The following is a 23,523-nucleotide window of genomic DNA, read 5'->3' on the forward strand; positions in this document are numbered from 1 at the left end:
GCAGATAATCAAAAGGTTGGCAAGATGCCATGGTGTCCTCCTCACTGGAGCCTATAAATTAAAGGTAACACAGCAGCTTCAGGTGGATTCAATCTGGCCCTCAGGTATAATCTGTTTGGTATTCATTAAAAACAATGCTTTTAAAATTTTGAATTTGTTGCTAATATTTTTTGATTTCATAAAATGTCTCATAAAAATTGAGATTCTGTGTTTTCTCTTCAAAAATTCCAAGATCTAAAAACACCCGTCCTGCCTGACAATTTCAGTGTAGCTGATGAGTGCCACTTCCTTTAGATAAGATAGGAGATTTTCAAGGTGAAATAGTTCCTCCCTGGCCCCTTTCACTGATTTGTACTATCTGACAGATGTAGGCATTTGAATATTTGACCACAGCAAACTGAAGTTTTCATCAGAAATGAGTCCTGAGTTAGGAAAACCCTGCTTCCTTGATTTTCTGGGAACATCAGGTTTTAGAGTTGAAGTAGAAAAATACATGTATCGATATTTCAGACAGTCTTTTGTTTTAGGTTAGTTGAGAAGAGAGATTCTATACAAATTACAGACTGCCATCCTCCCTGCCCAAACACAGGCATACACACACACACAATAACCGTTAAGTGACAGTGATACTGTTCTACAAATTAATAAAAGCTAAATACTCAAGATTATTTTCAGAAATGTCTACAGCTACATAAATATTAGTGTCATTCCCCCTTAATCATTAAATGTGCAAGGTCTATTAAGCCCCAAAATCATGGATCTCAAAAAACAATCACGAACTCTAAGGAGGCTAAATGACTTGCCACTTAAACTAATTTTGCAAAGAATGACTACATTGCTTTCCAACCTTCTATGCATTAGATTCACCTGGGATCTTTCAAAAGCATGGATACCTGGCTCTTACCCCCAGACATTCTGATTTAATTAATATGGGATGTGATTTGGACATTGAGGTTTTTTAAAGCTCCCTAGGTGATTCTAATGTACAGCAAGTTCAGGAACTACTGAATTACTATAAAAATTCTCTGGTTCTATAATGCATAAAAAAGACATATAAATTTATTCCTAGAAGAAAGTACAGGGTTCTCAAAAATTACATAGCAAATGTTCAAAAGCAAAACGCAGGCAAGAGGCTAAGGGAGGTTTACTATATCTGGCAAGCAATACATTTTTAATTTATTTCTGTGATCTAAATGGTTACTATGCAATAAGGTGACCAAAAATTACTTCTATTGACACTAGAACAAAAGGCTTTCAAATTTTTCACTGAATTGTTCCAACTTGGAGAAATACAAGCAATAGCATCATAATACAACAGATATTTATTTTGTAAATATTTGTAAATACATTGTAAGCAATATTATAATATCATGAGGTAAGTGGCACCATCAGATACTCCTCTACTAAATAAAGATGTAATTTTTCAGAGACTATCATTCAACAAATATTTACCCAGCAATTATTACTAAGTGACAGAGACTGTTTAGGCCCTAAAGATACAGTACTGAACAAAATAAGAAAACAAAACAAAAAATCTACACCCTCACAGAGGTGATACAGATCTAGAGTGGGAGTAGTGAGAGACAAATAAAGAACTAAACTGAAAAGGAGGGCCAGAGACGGCAGATACGAGGAGTAAGCTGGGACTTGGGCTTTAAATTGAGAAATCTGGAAAGAAAACACTTGAGAAGAGACACGAAAGTGGCTTAGATGACATATGTAATTAAAGTACTAAAGGCAATAATATACATTAATAAAGAGGATAATTCTGACATAGTAAAACTGATGAATCTGAAGAGCACCATACCTCCATGTGGGATCTTTGGGTTCTCAGGGAGTCTTCCTGGATCAGTTATTGAGGCCCTCACTAAAGCAACCAGACAAAACATGGCAATGCCATAGAATACTTGAAAATAAACAAATGAATAAAATTAGTATTTACCCTTCAAAATGTTTTTTGACAAGTATGTTTAAAGGCTAAAAGTATATTTTAATTAACAGCATCAGCCTAAATTCTCAGAGATAAGATGGGAAAACAATTAACTCATTTCATTCATCAAATAATACTGCCAAGAGGACTTTCTAAAATATACTAATTTTAAATAGTTATTTTGCATAACAATTGATAAACGTGTTGTAAATCAGATTATTTATTAACAGAAATTAATGGTATATTAATTAACAGAAATTAATTTGTTTTAATTACTACATATACTATATTTGATAGAATCAAAGCAGCATTTTTAAACTAGTCTACAATTAAACTTTTTCATTAACTCTAACTGGCTAGCTTCAAAATTACATTGGATTAGCGATGTTCAATTGCTCTTTTCAATAGATCTTGAGATTCTTAATATGAAAATACAGAATTTAGTAACTTTTGTATTTTACAATGAATAAAACTTCAAATTATATACATTTATACATGTACTTTAATTATCTAAATTTAAATTGTATAACAGAAACATTAAAAATATACACACACCTACATAAATAGAACTATTGTGCCAGTGTAGCTTTAAACAAAATGGTATTTGTAGATTTTGTAGAGTTAGATATGAAGATATGCCAATTACCTTACCCTGCAAAAAATATAAAGATCATTCTTTTAAAATGAGTAAATAATTTCATATTAATAGCACTGAATAATATTAAAAGGAAGGTTATTATAGTGGTATTACACTCCAAAATTTTTCACAATGAGAAAAAATCTTTAATTATACAAGAAAATAAAGATTTAGAAACTTACTTATTATTAATATGCCTGGAATATGTCCTTCTTCATAGTGAGGAAAGAGGACAATCTTAGGAATTAAAAAAAAGTTGTATAACCAGACAAAGACAATCAAACCCATGCAGCACCAACCATGTGGGTCAACAACAAAGTGAATCCGGAGACCCATTCTGCAGCCCTACGACTGCCTACCAATCCACAAGCGAAGATGAACCTAAGGAAAGGGAAGAAGAAAAAAATTACTTATATAGGAAAAATTATCGGACTAAAACAAAACTACCTTATTGGCAACTATAAAATAACACCAATTTTCTTTGTACATATATTTTTGACAATATAAAACCCTTTGGAAAACAAAGGGAAGTTTTAGGCTATTCAAATTTCACCATAAGCTTCCAATAATTTAATTTCAATTTTCATTATGGATTGAGATCACAGAGTAAACTGGTATTACCTTCTGAAGTTAAACACAAGTCTGTCCTTAGCTCAGCAATTCCATGTATAAGTTCAAGGGACATAAGTACATATATTCACCAAAAGATATTATTAAAACTACAGAAAAAATCTTGTACATAAGACTAGCTGATGGTCATCCAAGTCAAGAGTACCCATCTCATGGTGGGAAGCATGTTTACTGACTGGAAAGGGACACAGGAGAAAGTTTGAGGAGCTAGAAATGTTCTATATGTTGACCTGTTGCTTTATGGTAAGCATATATGTAAAAATTCACTGAGCAATACACTTAAGATTTGTTCAATTTAATTCTTAAATCATAATAAAATGCTTAAAAATCATTTTGAAAAATTGTAATAAAAAATGAAAAGTAAATACAAATTGCCAGAAATACTTAAGTTCATGGAATGAAGCCCAACTAATATTATTAATACTACCAATTCAAGAAGACTCCTGCTTAAAATGTGGGTTTTTTTCAGTTCGGTGTTAACAAAATGCTAATACGTCTCACAATGAGATGGTTGAAGTTAAGATATTTCTACACAGGTATGAAAAAGTGACTTAAAATACGTCCTTTAGTGGATACAACTTATAAACCCTCAATAATAAATTACTATGTAAGGTCTGGGTTTCCCATGTGACACAGTGGTAAAGAATCTGCCTGCAATGCAGGAGACATGGGTTTGATCCCTGAATCAGGAAGATTCCCTAGAGTAAGAAATGGCAACCAACTCCAGTAGTTTTACCTGGAAATTTTCATGGACAGAGGAGCCTGGCATGCTACAGTCCATAGGGTTGCAAAGAGTCAGACACAACTGAGCGACTGAGTATATATGTAAGGTCTAGGTGGCAACTTTTTTACATAAAATACAATGGAATAATACAGTAATAAACTAGTTCAATATTTCTCAAACCTGTAAGCAAGCGGGAATCAGTTGAGGAGCTTTTTAAAAACACTTATTCCCAGGCCTCATTCTAGATCTACTGAATCATAATACTTTACAGAGTAATGCCCCAAAACCAATAAAATGTTCTGTTGATAAAATGGTCTCCAGGTGTCTCTGATACAGTTGACTGGTATCCAGGAACCACTAATCCAGGAGCTTCACTATGACTTCAAATGTAGAGCAATGAGTTGAACTCAGTTCAACAAATATTCAATGAGCCTCCACCATACACCAGTCACTTGTTGGACACTGTAAATATGATGATGAATAAGACATGATTTTTGCTTGTAGGAACTAACAGTCTAATGGAAGAAAAAGGCATAAAATGGGTTTAATACGATATAATACACCCAGGGATGTGGACAATATATTCCTATAGGCACAAATGGGGACTAATTAAATCAGGACAAGACTCCCCGAAGCAGAGTTCAATCTTAAAAGAAGAGTAAAAGTTATCCAACCAAAGAAAAGTGACAACAGCACTCGAAACAGAAGGAAGTGCAGGAGGTATTTCAGACTAAAACCTGTTAGGGGAGAGCAAGCGGGAAGAAGTAAGGGGCTGTATCATGTGGGTGTAAAGATGCCATTCTTAGACAAAGACAAAGATGCCACTCAAAGAGAAATTCTTGGAAAACTACTAAAGCATGGGGGCAGGGTAACACAGTGAGGTTTATACTTTAAATAAATTATTAAAGCTCTGGTGTGGAGGATGAAATTAAAGACAACGACTCATTTGGGTTAAGAGAACACAAAAGTCAAAATTAGTTTTGGAGAAATTAGTTGTAGAATCAAACCAGTACGCTTTTGGAGGGTATCTCCCAGATTTCTGACATATATCAGACTACTTCATTCTAGGAATAATTTATCATCAGTTGAAGAGCCTCACAGAACTACCCTTTAGAGGCCTTGCCAATGTTCTTTAAAGTTACAAAACTACCAGGACAAAGAAAAAAAAAGATTAAGGATTACTTAATTCTTAAAGAACACTCTTATCCTATTATCCCTAGAACCTTGAAACACTGGAAATGCAGGGGAAAAAAAAGACAAGAACTCAGATACAACACCACCCAACTCTTTAAATCAGATCTGGTCTCTTACTATTTATGCATGAATTTTAAAATTGAAATAATGCCTAGACCTTTAAAAAAGTAAAGGTTGAACTTCATTACCTTTTAACTAAAAAATTAAAAGATCTATCAGTATCATCAATGTAAGGAAAGCCACAGAGGATAAGGCATGCTATTTAATTTTCTAGGTATTATTATTTTAAAAAGTCAATGAACTCAAATGCAAATGATAAGCTATCAACATACCTAAAAAAGAGAAACATTAAAAAGAATGTGTATTTTTACAATCTTGCCAACTATCAAGTGCTAAAGGAAATGACAGAAGTCTGTCTCTTAACATTATCAGTATCATTAACTTCACGCATCTTCTTTAATGTTTCAGTTCCATTCAGAACTAAAAAACAGACAGTGAATTTCAATAATTATATAGAACAGAGTCATTTCATTACTTATTTCTAAATATATTAGTATCAGAAACAGAGATGCCTAAAACCCAGCAAAACAAGTAGCAAAATTATCAAACACTTTTAAACTCTATTTTCACTCTCCTCTACCAGAGAATAACAAATTTTTCTTATCACTGCAACACATTCCTCACAACACACACAGAACACACACAGAAGTCGCTCAGTCGTGTCCGACTCTTTGCGACCCCATGGATTGTAGCCCACAGCACAGTTTAAAATGTGTCTGTTTTTCCTGGATATAAACATACACAGACAACAAGCTCTAAAAGAACAAGAATCCCCAAGGAAAAGTGAGCTAAGGGTAGAAATATATAAGAATGAACAAGTAAGATGTTGAATATTTTTTTAAAAATACCTGATCAGTGAAAATTAGTGCCACTTAATCCTTACAACTGGACTGTAGAGACAAAAACAGTAGCCTTCCAAGAGTTTCAAATCAGATTACAGCCAGAAACATGTAACCGGTAGGGCTGCAGGATGGCACCTCTCAGTTAATACCTACCAGGCGTGGCTCACGGCTGAACAGAAACTATTACACATCCTGAGCAACAACCAAATTGAACACTATGTTGCTACATGGTTTTAAGGGTGGCATCTGTAAATACTTTCATCAGCTAGAGAATTCAATGCATTAATTTGTGTATTAGGTGATGAGCTCATAACTCTTTGATGTAACCAGTGGACACACCAGTATTTCAACATTTTTGAAGATTGCTATCTGGTAACTATACTTAGCAGCTTCATTAATAATATAATTTATTAATAATTAGTAATTATTATTAATACTCCATCAATAATATAAATTACTACAGTACAACTTTTTTTTCAAATAAATTATAATTCAACTCTAATAAACTAGACCATGTAAATATTTACAATGTTCAACCTACTCTGGTAGGAAACCACCTTTCCTTTTCTGCCTTCTTCAGGCAACTAAATTTTACCATGTATTTTCTCCAGGAAGAATATTGAAGTTACTATGAAAAGTGACAGAAAACTATGACGGAAAATTGTAACACCAGAATGCAGATTTTGAAAAATGATAAAAGTGAGCCAAAATAATTTACAAGAAATCGACCCAAATGAATATCTCTAAATTCAGTTTTATACGACTCACCATGTCAGCCAGTGGTCTTATTATTGTTCCATCAATAAGAATATATATACCTCTCTCATTCCTTCTGTCCAAAATGTCCCTGCCATTTTGTCTGCTCTATTCAAATTCAACTCGTACTTCAAGGTCAATTTGAATCTCACTCTCCATATGAAATTTTTTTACTGGCACCTAAGTTCACATGGAATTTATCTTTCTCTTCGAAATTTCAAATAAAAAGAAAAACTAACAGAAAAATATATATAGTAAGTGATTTTATAATCTTAGAATGAGAAAGATTTTTAGTAAGACCCCATAAGCCATGTTTGATCACATGAAGATTAAAATTTCTGAAGTTCAAAACACAGCAGAAACAAAATTAAAAGACAAAGCATCCTTGGAAAAAAGAATATACCGTATTATTAGTAAGAGTCATTAAATACATGGACAGGCAATTCACAAAGGACAAAAAAACTCCAATGGTTAATCACTGCTGACTAGAAAAATGTGAAATCTCTAGTTGTGCTTTTCATCCTTTGTATTGACAAAATTTTAGAAAGACAGATGACACCCAATGTTGAAAGGGCACAGAGAAAACGACACTTGCAATTCATTGCTGATAAGCAATCTATAATCTATAATCTATAATCATCTTTGGAGGGCAATTTGGCAGTTATCTATGAAAATGTCAAACTCTCTGACCCAGCAGTTTTATTTCTAGTCACATCTATAAAATCATTCACTAGAGTGTACAGGTATACATGTACATATAAGTATACACATAAGGATGTTCTATGTAGCACTTTTTATAATCACAAAAATATGGCACAACCTATATACACAGACAGGGGCTTCCCAAGTGATCTCAGTGATAAAGAATCCGCTTGCCAAGCATAAGTGAGGGAGGGGTTCGATCCCTGAGTTGGGAAGGTCCCCTGGAGGAGAAAATGGCAACCTTCTCCAGTATTCTTGCCTGGGCATCTGCTGGACTATAGTCCATGGGGTTGCAAAACGCTGGACACAATTTAGCAACTAAACAACAACAAATGCCCATACAGAGAGAGGGAAATGGTCATATACTGTAAATCACAGTACATCCTCAGCATAGACTATTTCCAAGCTATTGCAATTTTTAAAGAAGAAAAGCAAGTTGATCAAGATTTGCATATGGCTACCCACACAAGTGCTGAGTGAAAAGAAGAGAGTTATATGGTAAAATCTATGGGGGGTGGATATCTTCCTAAAAGGAGGGCAGGATAGAGGTGAACTAGGAAAAGGTATAAGGGAACTTTCTGGGGTGCTGATAAAGATCTCTATCTTGACACAAATTTGAGATATATAGGTTACAAATTTGTTGAAACCCAGCAAATGTGCACCTCATATGGGTGCGTTTCACAGTATGTCAATTCACCTTTAAAAAAAAAAATTCTTTAAACCAATGCTGAACTCTAGTTAATGATATGTACACTGAAGTACTGGGGAGAGGGGGAAGGAAGTGCACAGATGACCGCAATTTACTTTCAAATGGATCCCAAAAAACACGGATTAATGGATGGACTCAGAGATGGATGAGCATCTCTGATGTACTTCAGTAAAACATTAGTTGTAGAATTATGGTGATGGGTATGAAGGTATTATAGTATGAAATTCTTCCGGTTCTTCTGCTTAGAATCTTTCATAATTAAATGCTGGAGGGGAAAGTTACAAAAAGTTTATGCAATGTGATTATTTTTCTGTTAGAAAAAAAAAATAACGTGTAAGTTATTTCTGTATGTGTGGAAGAAAATACACCTATGAAACTGTTAACAGTGGTTATCACTGGGCTGAGGAAGGAAAGGATAGAGAAAAGGAATGCCATCACATTTTGTACACATATTTATGTGTAAGTCGAACTCCGGGAGTTGGTGATGGACAGGGGGGCCTGGTGTGCTGCAATTCATGGGGTCGCAATGAGTTGGATACGACTGAGCGACTGAACTGAACTGAACTGAAGCTTATTAAGAAATAAGTGTGCTTTTGCTCAGTCGCTTCAGCTGTATTCAGCTCTTCACAACCCTATGGACTATAGCTTGCCAGGCTCCTCTGTCCATGGGACACTTCAGGCAAGAATACTGGAGTGGGTTGCCATGCCCACCAAAAATTTTCATTTTAGCCTCTCTTTATCACTATGCATTATCTTTATATGGAATGTTTTTCAAATTAGTATCTTTAAAAATGCAGCACAGAAGCATTAGCAATAAAGCCATATAAGACATACAATTCAGAAAGATGTTTCAGTATTATTTACAGATTTTTTTTTCCCTCTGTGGAAAAAGCCTTGTTTAAGAAAATGTGTAGTAAAATTTTAATATGAAAAACTTTACATAAAGTAACTTTAATTTTTTGCAAATGAAAAACTGTTAAAACTCATCTAACTCATAACACTTTAAGGATACTATGCCACAGAACTAAGAAACATATTCCCATTAAAATTAAATGCACTTACCACTTGCAAATTCACCGAGATGTGTTGTAATTTTTCTGGTACTTGGCTTTAGCAGTTTTATCTTGATTATTCTTTTTTTTTTAATTGCATCCCAACAAATGGATTTCTCCTCAATAGCAGTTCTCCATGAGACTCTATTAATGGTTTAATAAAAATGATCTCACAACAATGATACAAACTGTAAACAACTAAATATTCTAACTGAAAAATCACCAACTACAAAAGATTAAATTTAGAAATAAAATGATCCAACTCCACTTAATTCTGTCTTCATATCTAATCCTGCCAGCCCCCAAAAATCTTTATCTGACTGCCATTATACATTAAAGTTTTCTCTTTTGAAACTTTCCAGTTCCCATAAAATCAAAGTAAGTGTTGTGTGTCCAGTATTTAGCTTCATCAAACTTCCTGACCACAAATTACAAAATAACAGTAGATTCTGAGGTCACTGATCTGACAAAATGCAATGTAATATCTATCAAGATGTTAGGCTAGGACTATCTAACCACAATTGATAAACGTAAAATAAAGAGTTTAAAAATAGAAGCACATATTCACTTAAATGTTTTAAGGAACAAAGTTATCCTCCTATAATGAAATCATTAAGAGAATCAATCATTAAAGTTAATTTCTGCAGTTCAGGCTTAAACAGTAAGAGTTTAAGAGTTACTGTAAAGAGTTCTAGAAAACATACTGATTCAGAATTTCACTAATTCAATCACTTCTTGTTGTTTATATACCAAGCCTTGGCACTGCATATAGATTTAAAAAAGAAAAGAGACCAGCCCTATTCTCAACAGAGACAAACTAGTAAACAGGCGTGATCAACACCAACCAAGACAAAGTAAGATAGAGGGCAATGCGGCAAGAATGTGTCTCATAGAGGAAGGGTACTGGTTCATGGGACTTGTTTCAGGCATGTGAACATGTATGTGTCCACCAGGCTATGGTGAAAATTTTATTTCTTTTGGTGTTGCCACCAAGAAAAGATTTCTGGAGCAAGTGAAACCTGTGAAATGAAAAACGGAGGCTCTTTCGAATAAGAGCAAAGTAAGCAAAGGTATAAGGGCAGGCAAGGAAAATCTAAATACACTGAAATGACTAGAGTCATTTCATATGCAAGAATCGGATAAAACATGTTAAACCTTTTGAGAACAATCATCTTTAAGAAATACAGTTCAGAACATCTAGTAGTAAATATACAGAAATACATAAGATATGTGATTATATATTTTATATGTATAAAATATATAACTGAAAAAGTTTAATAAAGTGATATTTATCCAGACTATATGTGATATATACTGCACTATTTTATTGTATTTCACTTTAATGAAAATATATAATGTTGGTCACAGCCTACTAGACTGATTTCATGACCTACAAGTAGACAGAGTAAAAAACACTGTTAAACCATGCCAATGAGTTTGTACTTCACCCTGAAGACAGTAGTTTAGAAAACACTAAAGGATTATAGGCAAAAGAATGACATGATGAAATGTGCATTTTAGAAAGAAGAGCAACACTCTGAAGAACAAACTTGGGTGCATGGATAAAGCTCCAAGACTGACTATATGAAATAAGCTAGGTTTACTGGTTATTCAGTTGAGAGATGAGGGCATATGGTAAGTACCCCAAAAGCAGTAGTTTCTAAAGGAAGTAGGAAGGAGTAGGGGTGAGAATGGAAAACTTAAGACAGGAGGTATGCTGGAAAAGGGCAGAATAAGAACTTAAGAGGAAAACTAACAGGACTCGGTGGTCAATCACACATAGGGCAGATTCTAGGACGACTCCCAAGGTTTTGGCTTGGGTCTAGGTGAATGGTGGTACCATTCCCCAAGAAAGGGAATAAAAGACAAGTTGTGAGTTTGCTATGCATGCTGCTTACCATAGCAATAGGAACCTATTACATATAGAGGATGTGGAAGAAAATATCAAAATTATTATCACTGCATTTTCATTCCCTTTATAGACTTTAACGGCATTTTTCTCCCAGGGTCACTTTTTCTATGGATCATGATTGTTTGATTGTGAAATGTAACTTGTTTCTACTCTAGCTTGCTAGAGTGGTCTCCATGGCTGCGTATTTGCTTCTCAGAGACAAAATAGAGAATGACTTAGCAAAGGAGCTGTTACTCTAACAGCAATGAATGAACTCATCTTCTAGAAAAGACCTCAAACAGAATTACGTGTGGTACAAGGAAGTGCTCTGAAACATGGCCAAAGTCAGTAATTCTGCTAGGGCTACGACTCCAGGGTGGCTTCTTAACGTTACAGCAAAACAGTAGTTTCTGTCAGTAACATTAGGTAACAGCACAAGTCAACCATCCATGAGTCAAACCCTAGGCATTCACCAGCTTAAAATCAAGGGGAAAAAATCCTACTTTGTATTTACAGGTATTAGAACTACATCACAGCCATAGCACTGAAAATGAGATAAGCATTTTATCTATTCAGCATGGCCATTACTGTAGAATCAAATCTCACCCATGTGACATAAAAGCAATCCTAGTCTTAAAAATCCAAGAAATTTTGTGACAGCAAAGAATATCTCAAAGTTCTATAACTACAAAATGTTAATTATTTTTAACATCGCTATGTGTGAAAGACTGCAATTGATGATTTACATGGCAAACCAAAAAAAAAAAAATATCATCCCCCAAAGTGTCAAAATAAAATGGTTAACATATTATACAAATATATAAAATTTAAACCTTATAATTGCAGCTTTAAATGAATCTTAAAAACATATATAACTATATATATTTATATTGCTATTTAAATTCCAATTTTATCAACTGAGAAACTAGTCAAGTAATTCTACCTAAAATATCAGGATATAGATGTCATTAATAATTAGCCAAATAGGTCATGCAATTTTTTAAATATCACAGAGGTATTCAGTTTATTTTAACAGAGTAGGAAATTAATCTTAAATGTTTAAGAGAGTCACATTCAAATTATGACAGAGCCTTTTATTAGCTCTTCAAGCTTCAGTTTCTTTTCAAGCTTCAGTTTAACCATCTCTAATATGGTGATTAAAATATCAACACACAAGGTGACTGTCATACCTAAAGGAGAAATTGCCTGGCAAATAAGAAACACCTCCAACAATGGTAATTTTAAATGGGAGTTTGTAAAGGGAAGGAAGGACTTAAAGATGAATTTTACATCTAGTCTTAAAAACTCCAAGATGAAACAATGTTTCTGGGTTGCCATCATTAAAGCAGTGATTTGAGGTGGTGCTAGAGGCAGGTAAGAGACGCAAGTTCAATCCCTGGGTAGGGAAGATCCCCTGGAGGAGGGCATGGCAACCCACTCCAGTACTCTTGCCTAGAGAATCCCATGGACAGAGGAGTCTGGCGGACTACAGTCCATCGGGTTGCAAAGAGTCGGACACGACTGCAGTGACTTAGAGGCACACACAATTTAACTATACCCAGCCATCTACTTTTTCTAACACCAGAGTCTGAGAACTACTTCTCAAGGGATGTAAAACCTCAGACAGTATTCAGCCTTTTCCCTCGCATCATACTATAAACACGTAGGGAGCTTGTATTTCCACCAGGCAGGCATGCATGAGGTCTCTTCAAGCAAAAAACCAAAACCAGAGATTTGATCTAAAAATAGAGTGACTGAGCTAACTCTTTTTCAGGTAAAAGTACAAGGCCTGGTGAGTTAAGGAATGAAGCATGAGAGAAAATCAGGACCTGATTTCAAAAGCTAAGGAAAAATACAGAATTATAGTTGGAAAGTCTGGCCCATCTGCTAAGGTCTCCAGCAAGACCCTGTGAAAATGTGGGTGAACAAAGTGTCAAACCTGTACCACTGATGGTTTCAAGAATCCACTTCCTAGAACAAGTCTTTAAGTCACTATTTTCTGGGCAGAACTTAACATAAGCTGAGGCTCTTCTGTATATCTGCTTCATAGGTGAAAAAAAAAAAGTAAATTAATAACATTATTAAAAGTATTGCAATACAGTGACTTCTAACAAAAAACAAACCTAACAAAAAAAACAAAAATAACTTAAAAGGTGTGTGATGATATGAATTAAAGACTAGCTAATATTGTTTCAGTCAGTACAAACAGCCTATGTGGGACTCTTCATTTAGGAAGAGGGACAGGGCGGCCAGGAAAAAAATGGTATTAAATGCAGGGTAGGGACAGAAGCTCCCTACCTTTGAACACAGGTAACTTCCACTCAAAAAAACAGCACAAGGAAAAAACCTTCAGCTACAAGAAAAGCCAGAAATAAGGCTCTGGCATTTCCTGGATGTGAATTAGGCATGTTCTTCCATGAGGAAAGGCAAGTCAGCTACTTACCCCTATCTAGTACCTGCTGCACCAAGAGCAGATTGGGGAAAAAAAAAATACCAAAAGGCTAAATTACATTTCCTTCACACCAGGCTTTACCAAAGCAGACATGATTTAACACCAATAATACTGAAAGAAAAAATATCTCTCCTTGCTTGCTGAAGCTGAAAATCCTACAACAGTTAAAAAAAAAAAAAAGGTATTTATTCCATAATTACTGATAAAAGGCTTAAAATCAGAAGTCAGGTTGAGACCACAGTGGAGCATGTTAAGTTAAAATTAAAATTAAATGAATCAGTGAGTAGAAAAATACTAATTTTTACCTAACCTGCCCTTTTGTGGAAGTGGTAGCAACAGACAGAGAGCAGAAACTTATTCAGTTCTTAAATGGACAAAGTTAACCCACTTGAGAGAAAAATCACCAGGAAACAGGGGTCTAAAAGGCAGAAGACAAACTTTGCAAATATCACATTTTTTTGCCACAGTACATCAAAAGAAGGAAATAAGTTAATAAACTACCATCACATTACTTTGGGACAGGTAGCTACCAATGCAAGTAATACTATTTTGTATCTATTAAGATATGGTTTTCAAACTAGGCTAACTCAATTTCAATTCAGTTCAGTTGCTCAGTCACATCCAACTCTTTGCGACCCCATGGACTGCAGCACACCAGGCCTCCCTGTCCATCACCGACTGCCAGAGTTTACTCAAACTCATGTCCATTGAGTCCGTGATGCCATCCAACCATCTCATCTTCTGTCGTCCCCTTTTCCTCCTGCCCTCAGTCCTTCCCAGCATCAGGGTCTTTTCAAATGAGTCAGCTCTTCGTATCAGGTGGCCAAAGTACTGGAGTTTCAGCTTCAACATCAGTCCTTCCAGTGAACACTCAGGACTGATCTCCTTTACGAATGACTGGTTGGATCTCCTTGCAGTCCAAAGGACTCTCAAGAGTCTTCTCCAACACCGCAGTTCAAAAGCATCAATTCTTCAGCACTCAGCTTTCTTTATAGGCCAACTCTCACATTCATGCATGACTACCGGAAAAACCATAGCCTTGACTAGACGGATCTTAGTTGGCAAAGTAACGTCTCTGCTTTTTAATATGATGTCTAGGTTGGTCATAACTTTTCTCCCAAGGAGTAAGCGTCTTTTAATTTCATGGCTGCAGTCACCATCTGCAGTGATTTTTGGAGCCACAAAAAACAAAGTCTGCGACTGTTTCCACCGTCTCTCCATCTATTTGCCATGAAGTGATGGGACCAGATGCCATGATCTTAGTTTTCTGAATGTTGAGCTTTAAGCCAACTTTTTCACTCCCCTCTTTCACTTTCATGATGAAGCTTTTTAGTTCTTCTTCACTTTCTGGTTCCAAATAGGAAAAGGAGTACATCAAGGCTGTATATTGTCACCCTGCTTATTTAACTTATATGCAGAGTACATCATGAGAAACGCTGGGCTGGAAGAAGCACAAGCTGGAATCAAGATTAACAGGAGAAATATCAATAACCTCAGATATGCAGATGACACCACCCTTATGGCAGAAAATGAAGAAGAACTAAAGAGCCTCTTGATGAAGTGAAAGAGGAAAGTGAAAAAGATGGCTTAAAGCTCAACACTCAGAAAACTCAACTTACCAGGTTCTTAACAAAAAAAAAAATCAATATTCTAATAATAAAAAAGATGTGTTTTTCCATTTCTTCTTGTCATTCACCTATATTTTTTAACATTTTCAACTTTAATAAGATGTATTAATGCACTGATTTTTCTCAATGCTAAAGTGCCATTTATTTTTAATGTGTTTGAGAAACTGAAACTGAGTCCTAATGTTTCACTACAGTAAGATAAAATGCCTTCATTTCTTAATACAAAAGTAAAACTGAGCTTAGGGGACAACTGCCTGGTAATACAAATAGCTTTTCCTTTGCCTTCCCTGTTATGTCTGGTAGAACTGATAACATCACTATGTAGTCTTCTACACTGAGAAAGATTTTATTGACTCACATTCAATTACAATTCCTGAAAAAAAAGCTCCATGGAGACATTACTAGACTTCTCAATTCATTTCTTCACTAATACATGACATTATTTTACCCATGTGCTTTTCCACAGGCTCTGAATCCATCTCTATGAATCAGAGAAAATAGGCAGTGAGTACATAAGAAGTAAAAAATTTTATGACTCACTGATTACTTCTTAAGAACCTACCTGTTAAGCTGATGGTTCCATGTTTGCATTTTAAAATGCTTAAATTTCTTTCATTAAGCAAAACACCCCAGAGGTAGGCAATGTGACACAGTTATCATTTCATTTAAAATACGCGCTAGTTCATTTATTCCAACTATGGCTTCAAAAGTATGTTAAATTAAACAGAAATCACAACAGTTTGAAAGGACTTAATATAACCCTATTGTTTGATCTCCAAATGAGGAATTCTGGAATAGTACTACACCAAATATTATGCTAAAAGTATGGAATTATACATTTTTGGTTCTATTTTGATATACTTTTACTAGTACTCCTTCGGGTATCTTTAACATGTTAAACGGTCTTAAATTATTTACAAACTTAGCATATTTCAAATAACCATGGGACAGCTAAAATAAGGCTTAAAGACTTTGGCCCGACTTCCTGGTTGCTCAGAAGTTAAGGAGTCTGCCTGTAACGCAGGAGACCAGGGTTCAGTCCCTGGGTCGGGAAGATCCTCTGGAGAAGGAAATGGCAACCCACCCCAGTATTCTTGCCTGGAAAATCCAATGGATGGAGGAGCCTGGCAGGCTACAGTCCATGGGGTCGCAAAGAGTCGGACACGAGTGAGTGACTTCACTTCACTTCACCTGGTTGTGTAGATGAAAAATGTCATTGGTCACTGACCTACCCATGAAACCACAGCTAGATAGTGACCGAGTTTTTCTTTCCACAACACCAAATTATTTGGTTCTTTCTTTCCAACTGATTTCTCATCTTTTCAAAAGTAGTTTTTGCCATGACAACACAGCACACCTAAACCAAAATAAAGCAACTCTCTGGATTTTATTCTTAAAAAAAAAAAATGAGGAGTTGGAAGGATTTAACAAGACATTCCACCAAAACGCCTTTAGTCAAGGAATGGCATGTACTGAACAGTCATCAAATGAAAATTATCATTATTACTTTTTACTTCAAGGAAGGTAGTGAATATTTAAAGTATACATATTAGCATAACAGATCTTGGATCCATTTGACAAATATTTTTAACCTGCGTGCTTAATTATACTTACTGGTCTTTATTTTATACTGTAACTTTACACTATGATTTATGACCCGCCCACAACGACCTTGACTTTTTTTCCTCTTGTACTTTTATAGATGGCTATACTGAAATATTTTCAAATAATAACCGGTCAGGTTCCCTTCGCCCTAGAGGTACAGACATCCTCCACTGACTCACAAAGGATCTTAATACATGACCCAAATACAGCTTGAAAAAGACCACAGCATTAAATGGTTAAAATTCAGTGGCCTATTATAGTTGAATGGTAACAAGTGCAAACTGCTGCCATCCACAAGCCATTTTCTCAAAACCACTCTTGGATCTAAGGGAGGGAGGCAGAAGGTCAGCAAAGGAGCAAGTTGTTTCTCCTCCCGCAAATCCTCTGAAGCCTCAACCCAGCAATCTGGGAATGAATGAAAAGCTGTGACGGCAAGAACAAATCCCAGATCTCTAGCAGGTCTCCGGGCGTGGGTACAGAGACGGGAAACTAGAGTTCATACGTGAGAAGCTCAGGGCACAGATTTTTTACACCACACAAACAAAAAAACTACCCCAAATCATCTAGACTGGAACAGGAAACCACCAAACTACCAGTAATGGGAGGGGCAGCTGGCGGGTGGCTGCAGCTCCCTGGCTGAAGATGCTGGGAGAAAGGCCAGACCCCAGGGGGGCAGGGCACGGAGAAGACCCGGGGGTGAAGGCAGGTGCGGGCAGGGGACGGCGTGCGGGGCAGGGCGCGGGGCTGGGGCGGGCGCCGGGCTGCCGTGGCGTTCCCGCGCCTGCACACACTCACCGGCGCCGGGGGCTCGCTCTCCCCGCTACTGCTCTCGCGGCTGCAGGCGGCTCTTCCCCCTTCACCTCCGCCTCCTCCTTCTCTAGTCCCGCCGCCGCCGCCCAGCCGGGCCTGCGCTCCCCTTCCGCTTCCGGAGCCAGAGCGCCGGGCCGGCGGGGTAGGTGCACCCGCCCGCGCGGTGGAGTGACCGGTTGCGGTTGCCGCCGCTGTCCCCACAGCGCGCCCGGGAGCCGCGATGGGAGCCGCCGAGGGCCCAAAGACCAGAAATCGCGCTTGGGGCGGGCGCAGACTCGCCGCGGCCACGTGCCTCCCGGACCGCCGCTACCCGAACGCTAGCACTTGCCGCACCTCGGCGCCGCCGCCTTCCCTGTCTGCCACCTTCCCAGCTTTGCCCAGGCCCTCCTCCTTCCACACCATTGTCCCACTCTCCTGAGTGACTGGAGAGGGGCCTTTCTTTAAGGATCGCCTTTATCCTCTTTCCTTCGAAAGGGCTGTCCCGCGGGCCTCTCTACCCGTAACTCACACTGGATGGTCCCTGGTACCTTGCCTCAAATTACAGTCCCCAGCATCAGTGTCCTCTGGAAACCTGTTAGAAACGCGCCATTTCAGGCGTGCTGAATCAGTATCTGCGTTTTAAGAAGGGTTACGAGGGGTGCCTACACGTGCACCTTGAAGACTGAAAAGCACTGAACTCTAGTGTTGCCCACTGCAGACCCTCTGGTAACGAGAGCCAAAGTTGCCCCAGACAACCAAGGTTTGTCCTTTTCCTGTCGGCAACCAAAGTTCGTAGTGAAACAAGCTTAACTTTGTGTTTGTCATCCAAAAATTACTGGCTTTCCCATTCCTGCAACCTATGAAAAACACATTGACTCAACACAGCAAATAATCCACCTCTCAATCTCAATTCGTATCTTCGCCCAACACCAAAGACAAATTAAAACCTTTACTCTCCCCCTCACCTCTGCTGAACAGGTCTTTGGGAAGGTTAAAAAGTTTGCAGTATGCTGGATCCTCGTGCCTGTCTGCCACAGGAGGAATAATGTGTGGATTGTGTGTGTGGAGGGGGCGGGGCGGGGCGGGGGCTGGATTCTCCTCGCCGAACTCTAAAATCTGAACTCTACAGAATGGCATTGAACGCTCTTCACAAACTGGTCCCTACCTATCCCTCTAGTCTTATCTCTACCTATCTTGCTTCTGAATCTACCCTTCTTAAAAGGCCCTCCATCTTCCTCTCATGATCTTAATTCTATCCAGACCTGAGACTCAGCTCAAATCCTGCCAGCCCAGAGTTCCTCTCTCTCAGTATCACACACTGTAGTTTATTTGGACCCTTATGTTACCTTGTATTGCTAGGTATTTTCAAATGTGTTTTGTCCTGGTTTATGAATTAGTTACAAATATAAGACCTTGCAATCTTAACGTCTTACATTGGTGGTTATTAAAGTGTGGCTCCCACACCAGCAGCATCAGAATCACCTAGGAACTTATGAGAAATTCATGTTCTCCAGCTGTACCCAGACCTACTGACATAGAAACTTTGGGGGAGAAGCCCAACAATCGATGTTTTAACAGACCTGGAAAAGACTAGAGATCTCTTCAAAAAATTAGAGATACCTAGGGAACATCTCATGCAAAGATGGGCTCGATAAAGGACAGAAAGGGTATGGACCTAACAGAAACAGAAGATATTAAGAAGAGGTGGCAAGAATACACAGAAGAACAGTACAAAAAAGATCTTCAGGACCAAGATAATCACGATGCTGTGATCACTCACCTAGAGCCAGACATCCTGGAATGTGAAGTCAAGTGGGCCTTAGAAAGCATCACTACGAACAAAGGTAGTGGAGGTGATGGAATTCCAGTTCAGCTATTTCAAATCCTGAAAGATGATGCTGCGAAAGTGCTGCACTCAATATGCCAGCAAATTTGGAAAATTCAGCAGTGGCCACAGGATTGGGAAAAGTCAGTTTTTATTCCGATCCCAGAGAAAGGCAATGCCAAAGAATGCTCAAACTACCACACCATTGCACTCACCTTACACGCTAGTAAAGTAATGCTCAAAATTCTCCAAGCCAGGCTTCAGCAATAGGTGAACCATGAACTTCCAGATGTTTAAGCTGGTTTTAGAAAAGTCAGAAGGACCAAGATCAAATTGCCAACATCCGCTGGATCATAGAAAAAGCAAGAGAGTTCCAGAAAAACATCTATTTTTGCTTTATTGACTATGCCAAAGCCTTTGACTGTGTGGATCACAATTAACTGTGGAAAATTCTGAAAGAGATGGGAATACCAGACTACCTGATCTGCCTCTTGAGAAACCTATATGCAGGTCAGGAAGCACCAGTTAGAACTGGACATGGAACAACAGACTGGTTCCAAATGGGAAAAGGAGTATGCCAAGGTTGTATATTGTCACCCTGCTTATTTAACTTCTATGCAGAGTACATCATGAGAAATGCTGGGCTGGAAGAAGCACAAGCTGGAATCAAGATTGCCGGGAGAAATACCAATAACCTCAGATATGCAGATGACACCACCCTTATGGCAGAAAGTGAAGAGGAACTCAAAAGCCTCTTGATGAAAATGAAAGTGGAGAGTGAAAAAGTTGGCTTAAAGTTCAACATTCAGAAAACGAAGATCATGGCATCTGGTCCCATCACTTCATGGGAAATAGATGGGGAAACAGTGGAAACAGTGTCAGACTTTATTTTTTGGGGCTCCAAAATCACTGCAGACGGTGACTGCAGCCATGAAATTAAAAGACTCTTATTCCTTGGAAGGAAAGTTATGACCAACCTAGAAAGCATATTCAAAAGCAGAGACATTACTTTGCCCACAAAGATCCGTCTAGTCAAGGCTATGGTTTTTCCAGTGGTCATGTATGGATGTGAGAGTTGGACTGTGAAGAAGGCTGAGTGCTGAAGAATTGATGCTTTTGAACTGTGGTGTTGGAGAAGACTCTTGAGAGTCCCTTGGACTGCAAGGAGATCCAACCAGTCCATTCTGAAGGAGATCAGCCCTGGGATTTCTTTGGAAGGAATGATGCTAAAGCTGAAACTCCAGTACTTTGGCTACCTCATGCGAAGAGTTGACTCATTGGAAAAGACTCTGATGCTGGTAGGGATTGGGGGCAGGAGGAGAAGGGGACGACAGAAGATGAGATGGCTGGATGGCATCACTGACTCGAAGGACGTGAGTCTGAGTGAATTCCGGGAGCTGGTGATGGACAGGGAGGCCTGGCATGCTGCGATTCATGGGGTCGCAAAGAGTCGGACACGACTGAGCGACTGAACTGAACTGAACACCTGCTTTTGGAAGAATTATCATTGTTTATCATAATGCTTTTGATGTAGTAAGATTTTTATAACTGGATTTGTTTGAAAAGAAAGAAGTCATAGTGATAGTCACTTTGAGGAAGAGGAAACATGTGAAGTTTTACCCGCCTTAAACCCTGGTACTGAAGTGCATATTATTTGGCTGTCTCTTAGTATACCCTTGTGAAAGAGAATAATTTGTGGCAAATGATCTCAACAGGTGCCAGAATGTTGAGACTTAGTTGATGAGCGTGTGAATGCCCATGACTATGGAAGTGTACATGCTCTTCATGCATCTTTAAAATATTATTAGGCAAATCAGTCCCACAGAGAATTTTCTAAGGAAGGCAAGGAAGGAGATAAGTGGCAGGAAAAACATTCTCAAAATCATGAGCTTTTTTTTTTTTTTTGGCATGGGCAGTTAAGAAGTATCATCAAGGGCCTATCCCTTACACTGAAGGTCACGTCATAATTTTATCATTCATGCTAAACATTGACTATATTGTGCTGCAACATACACACTTAGAAACCGTGTATAGAGACAGAATAGGAAGATATGACATCCTGTAATCTTTTTGAGGAGCTTTTCTACTTACTGTTAGAGAAGACATATGCCATGCACTATTTTTTCCCCCTCCAGAATTCTAGTTTTCATGGTGCCTGTGACTGACTGAACCATGATTATTAATCAAATTAATATTTATCTGGGAATAGAAAAAAGTAGAAAGGACAAGTAGCACTGCTGCCACTGCCAATTTGGCTTCTCAACAAAGGCACAGTCGGGGCATTTATGTGGATAAACTCAGCCAACGACTGTGCTTCTGTGCCTTGACTGGGGAGGACAGAATTTTACTGCAATTTCCCAAAGTCAGAACAAGTGCAGTCCAGAGTTTAATCAGTACTGGCTAATAGCCCTTGGCAGCTTGGGATGGATAGCGTTCTCCACCTGCCCAGCTGGGTACCATGCCCTAAGCACCCACATTTGATGCACATTCATGATTTCTTGGTTGCTTATAGTCATCTCCCCCATCTGTTTGAGTGGCAGAGTGCCCATTCCACAACAGTCTAATATTTGAATAGTTGTTCTTAACCTCTTTGGGGTTATGCATCTCTTTGAGCATCTGCAGAAAGTATTAGACTCTCTTCCTAACAAAATACACAAGTATATAAACATGTACATACATGTTTTATACCTTTAGATTTATACCTAGAGTTTCACAAAATGCTCTACCTTCCCATGTTCCCAGAGAACCACAATGAATTAATAAGTTTCACATTAAGAACTTTCCCTAGGAAATAGAGAGTAGGTAAAATAACTCTTTTCCCCCAAAAAATATTAATGATAACTCTAAAAAACACTGCATTCTTAGGAGAAATGCAATGCCAACCAGAGGTATGGACAAGTTACTATGGGAAGTGCTAAAGAAGCAGCTAACAGTGTCAACAAAATGATTCAGGGTGGGTTCACAGAGAAAGTTCTTGCATCAGATAAGTAGAGTAAGATTTTGATTAGACAGAGGATCCCTCCAGGATGTGGGAAAGTGTAAGCAAAGGCATGGAGGTGTGGAATTGTAAGGGTCCCTCTGGTGTGGCTCAAAGGTAAAACACAGAGAAAGACAGAGAAGAGAATGGAAAGGTAGAAAAAAGCCCAATTATGGTGAGCTTCAAAGACAATGAGATTTCCAGTGAGGAGTCATTAAGCTTTCAGAGTAGAGTAATAGACCTGCCAACAAGGGTCCGTATAATCAAAGCTATGATTTTTCCATGATTTTCTACTGGAAAATCATGTATGGATGTGAGAGTTGAACCATAAAGAAGGCTGGGCACCAAAGAATTGATATTTTTGAACTGTGGTGTTGGAGAACACTCTTGAGAGTCCCTTGGACTTCCAAGAGATCAAACTAGTCAATCCTAAAGGAAATCAACCCTGAATATTCATTGGAAGGACTGATGCTGAAGCTGAAGCTCTAATCCTTTAGCCACCTGATGCAAAGAGCCGACTCATTGGAAAAGACCCTGATGCCGGGGAAGATAGAAGGCAGGAAGAGAAGGGAACGACAGAGGGCAAGATGGTTGGATGGCATCACCAACTCAATGGACATGAGTTTGGGCAAGCTCCAGGAGATGGCGAAGGGCAGGGAAGCCTGACATGCTGCAGTCCATGGGGTTACAAACAGTTGGACACAATTGAGCAACGGAACAACAACAATAGACCTGCTGTACTCTGGAAAGACTTTTTTCGAGGGCAGTAGCATTATCAAAAGTTGTGGGGAGGTCTGGGGCATATGGAAAAGCTCTAAATATCCTAAAATGGAACCTAGGAGTGAAGCCACATGACTTTGCTTCAAGCTCTTAAGTTGCTTGATGTTTGCTCTAGAAGTTCCTACTAATTTAAACCAAGATGAACTAAAATGCTTACAACTGTTTAGGTGGGGAAATGTATCCCAGTGAATGATCAGGTGAGTTTAGAGTCTACGATGCTGAAAGAGTTAAAATCTATTTGGAATTGAAAGAGCGAAAATTAACTTGGACTGAAAAGAGGAAAAAAAAAAAAAAGCCCTGCCACTAATCAGGCTGGGAGGACAGACACAGATGAAGGCAG

The 23,523-nt window shown here is 38.1% G+C and overlaps 1 protein-coding gene across 6 annotated transcripts in view; it reads right to left on the reverse strand.

Moving 5' to 3' along the window:
• ZDHHC21 (zinc finger DHHC-type palmitoyltransferase 21) overlaps positions 1 to 17,794 on the reverse strand; it is a 75,619-nt gene extending 57,825 nt beyond the window's left edge. The window contains exons 1-5 of one of the 6 annotated variants that reach the window (XM_070375909.1): positions 17,608 to 17,793; positions 9,247 to 9,380; positions 2,867 to 2,948; positions 2,486 to 2,582; positions 1,808 to 1,906 (exon numbers count right to left, since the gene is read on the reverse strand). In XM_070375909.1, the coding sequence (XP_070232010.1) occupies positions 1,808 to 1,906; positions 2,486 to 2,582; positions 2,867 to 2,869 (199 nt within the window). In that variant the 5' untranslated portion in view covers positions 2,870 to 2,948; positions 9,247 to 9,380; positions 17,608 to 17,793. Of the gene's footprint in view, positions 1 to 1,807; positions 1,907 to 2,485; positions 2,583 to 2,749; positions 2,949 to 9,246; positions 9,381 to 16,305; positions 16,399 to 17,607 lie in introns of those variants that run through there. The other 5 variants (XM_070375907.1, XM_070375910.1, XM_070375906.1 and 2 more) reach the window with 5 other exon arrangements.
• Positions 17,795 to 23,523: the final 5,729 nt, after the last annotated feature.

The sequence above is a fragment of the Bos mutus genome, chromosome 8, assembly GCF_027580195.1.
Source record: "Bos mutus isolate GX-2022 chromosome 8, NWIPB_WYAK_1.1, whole genome shotgun sequence".
Classification (NCBI taxonomy): Eukaryota; Metazoa; Chordata; class Mammalia; order Artiodactyla; family Bovidae; genus Bos; species Bos mutus.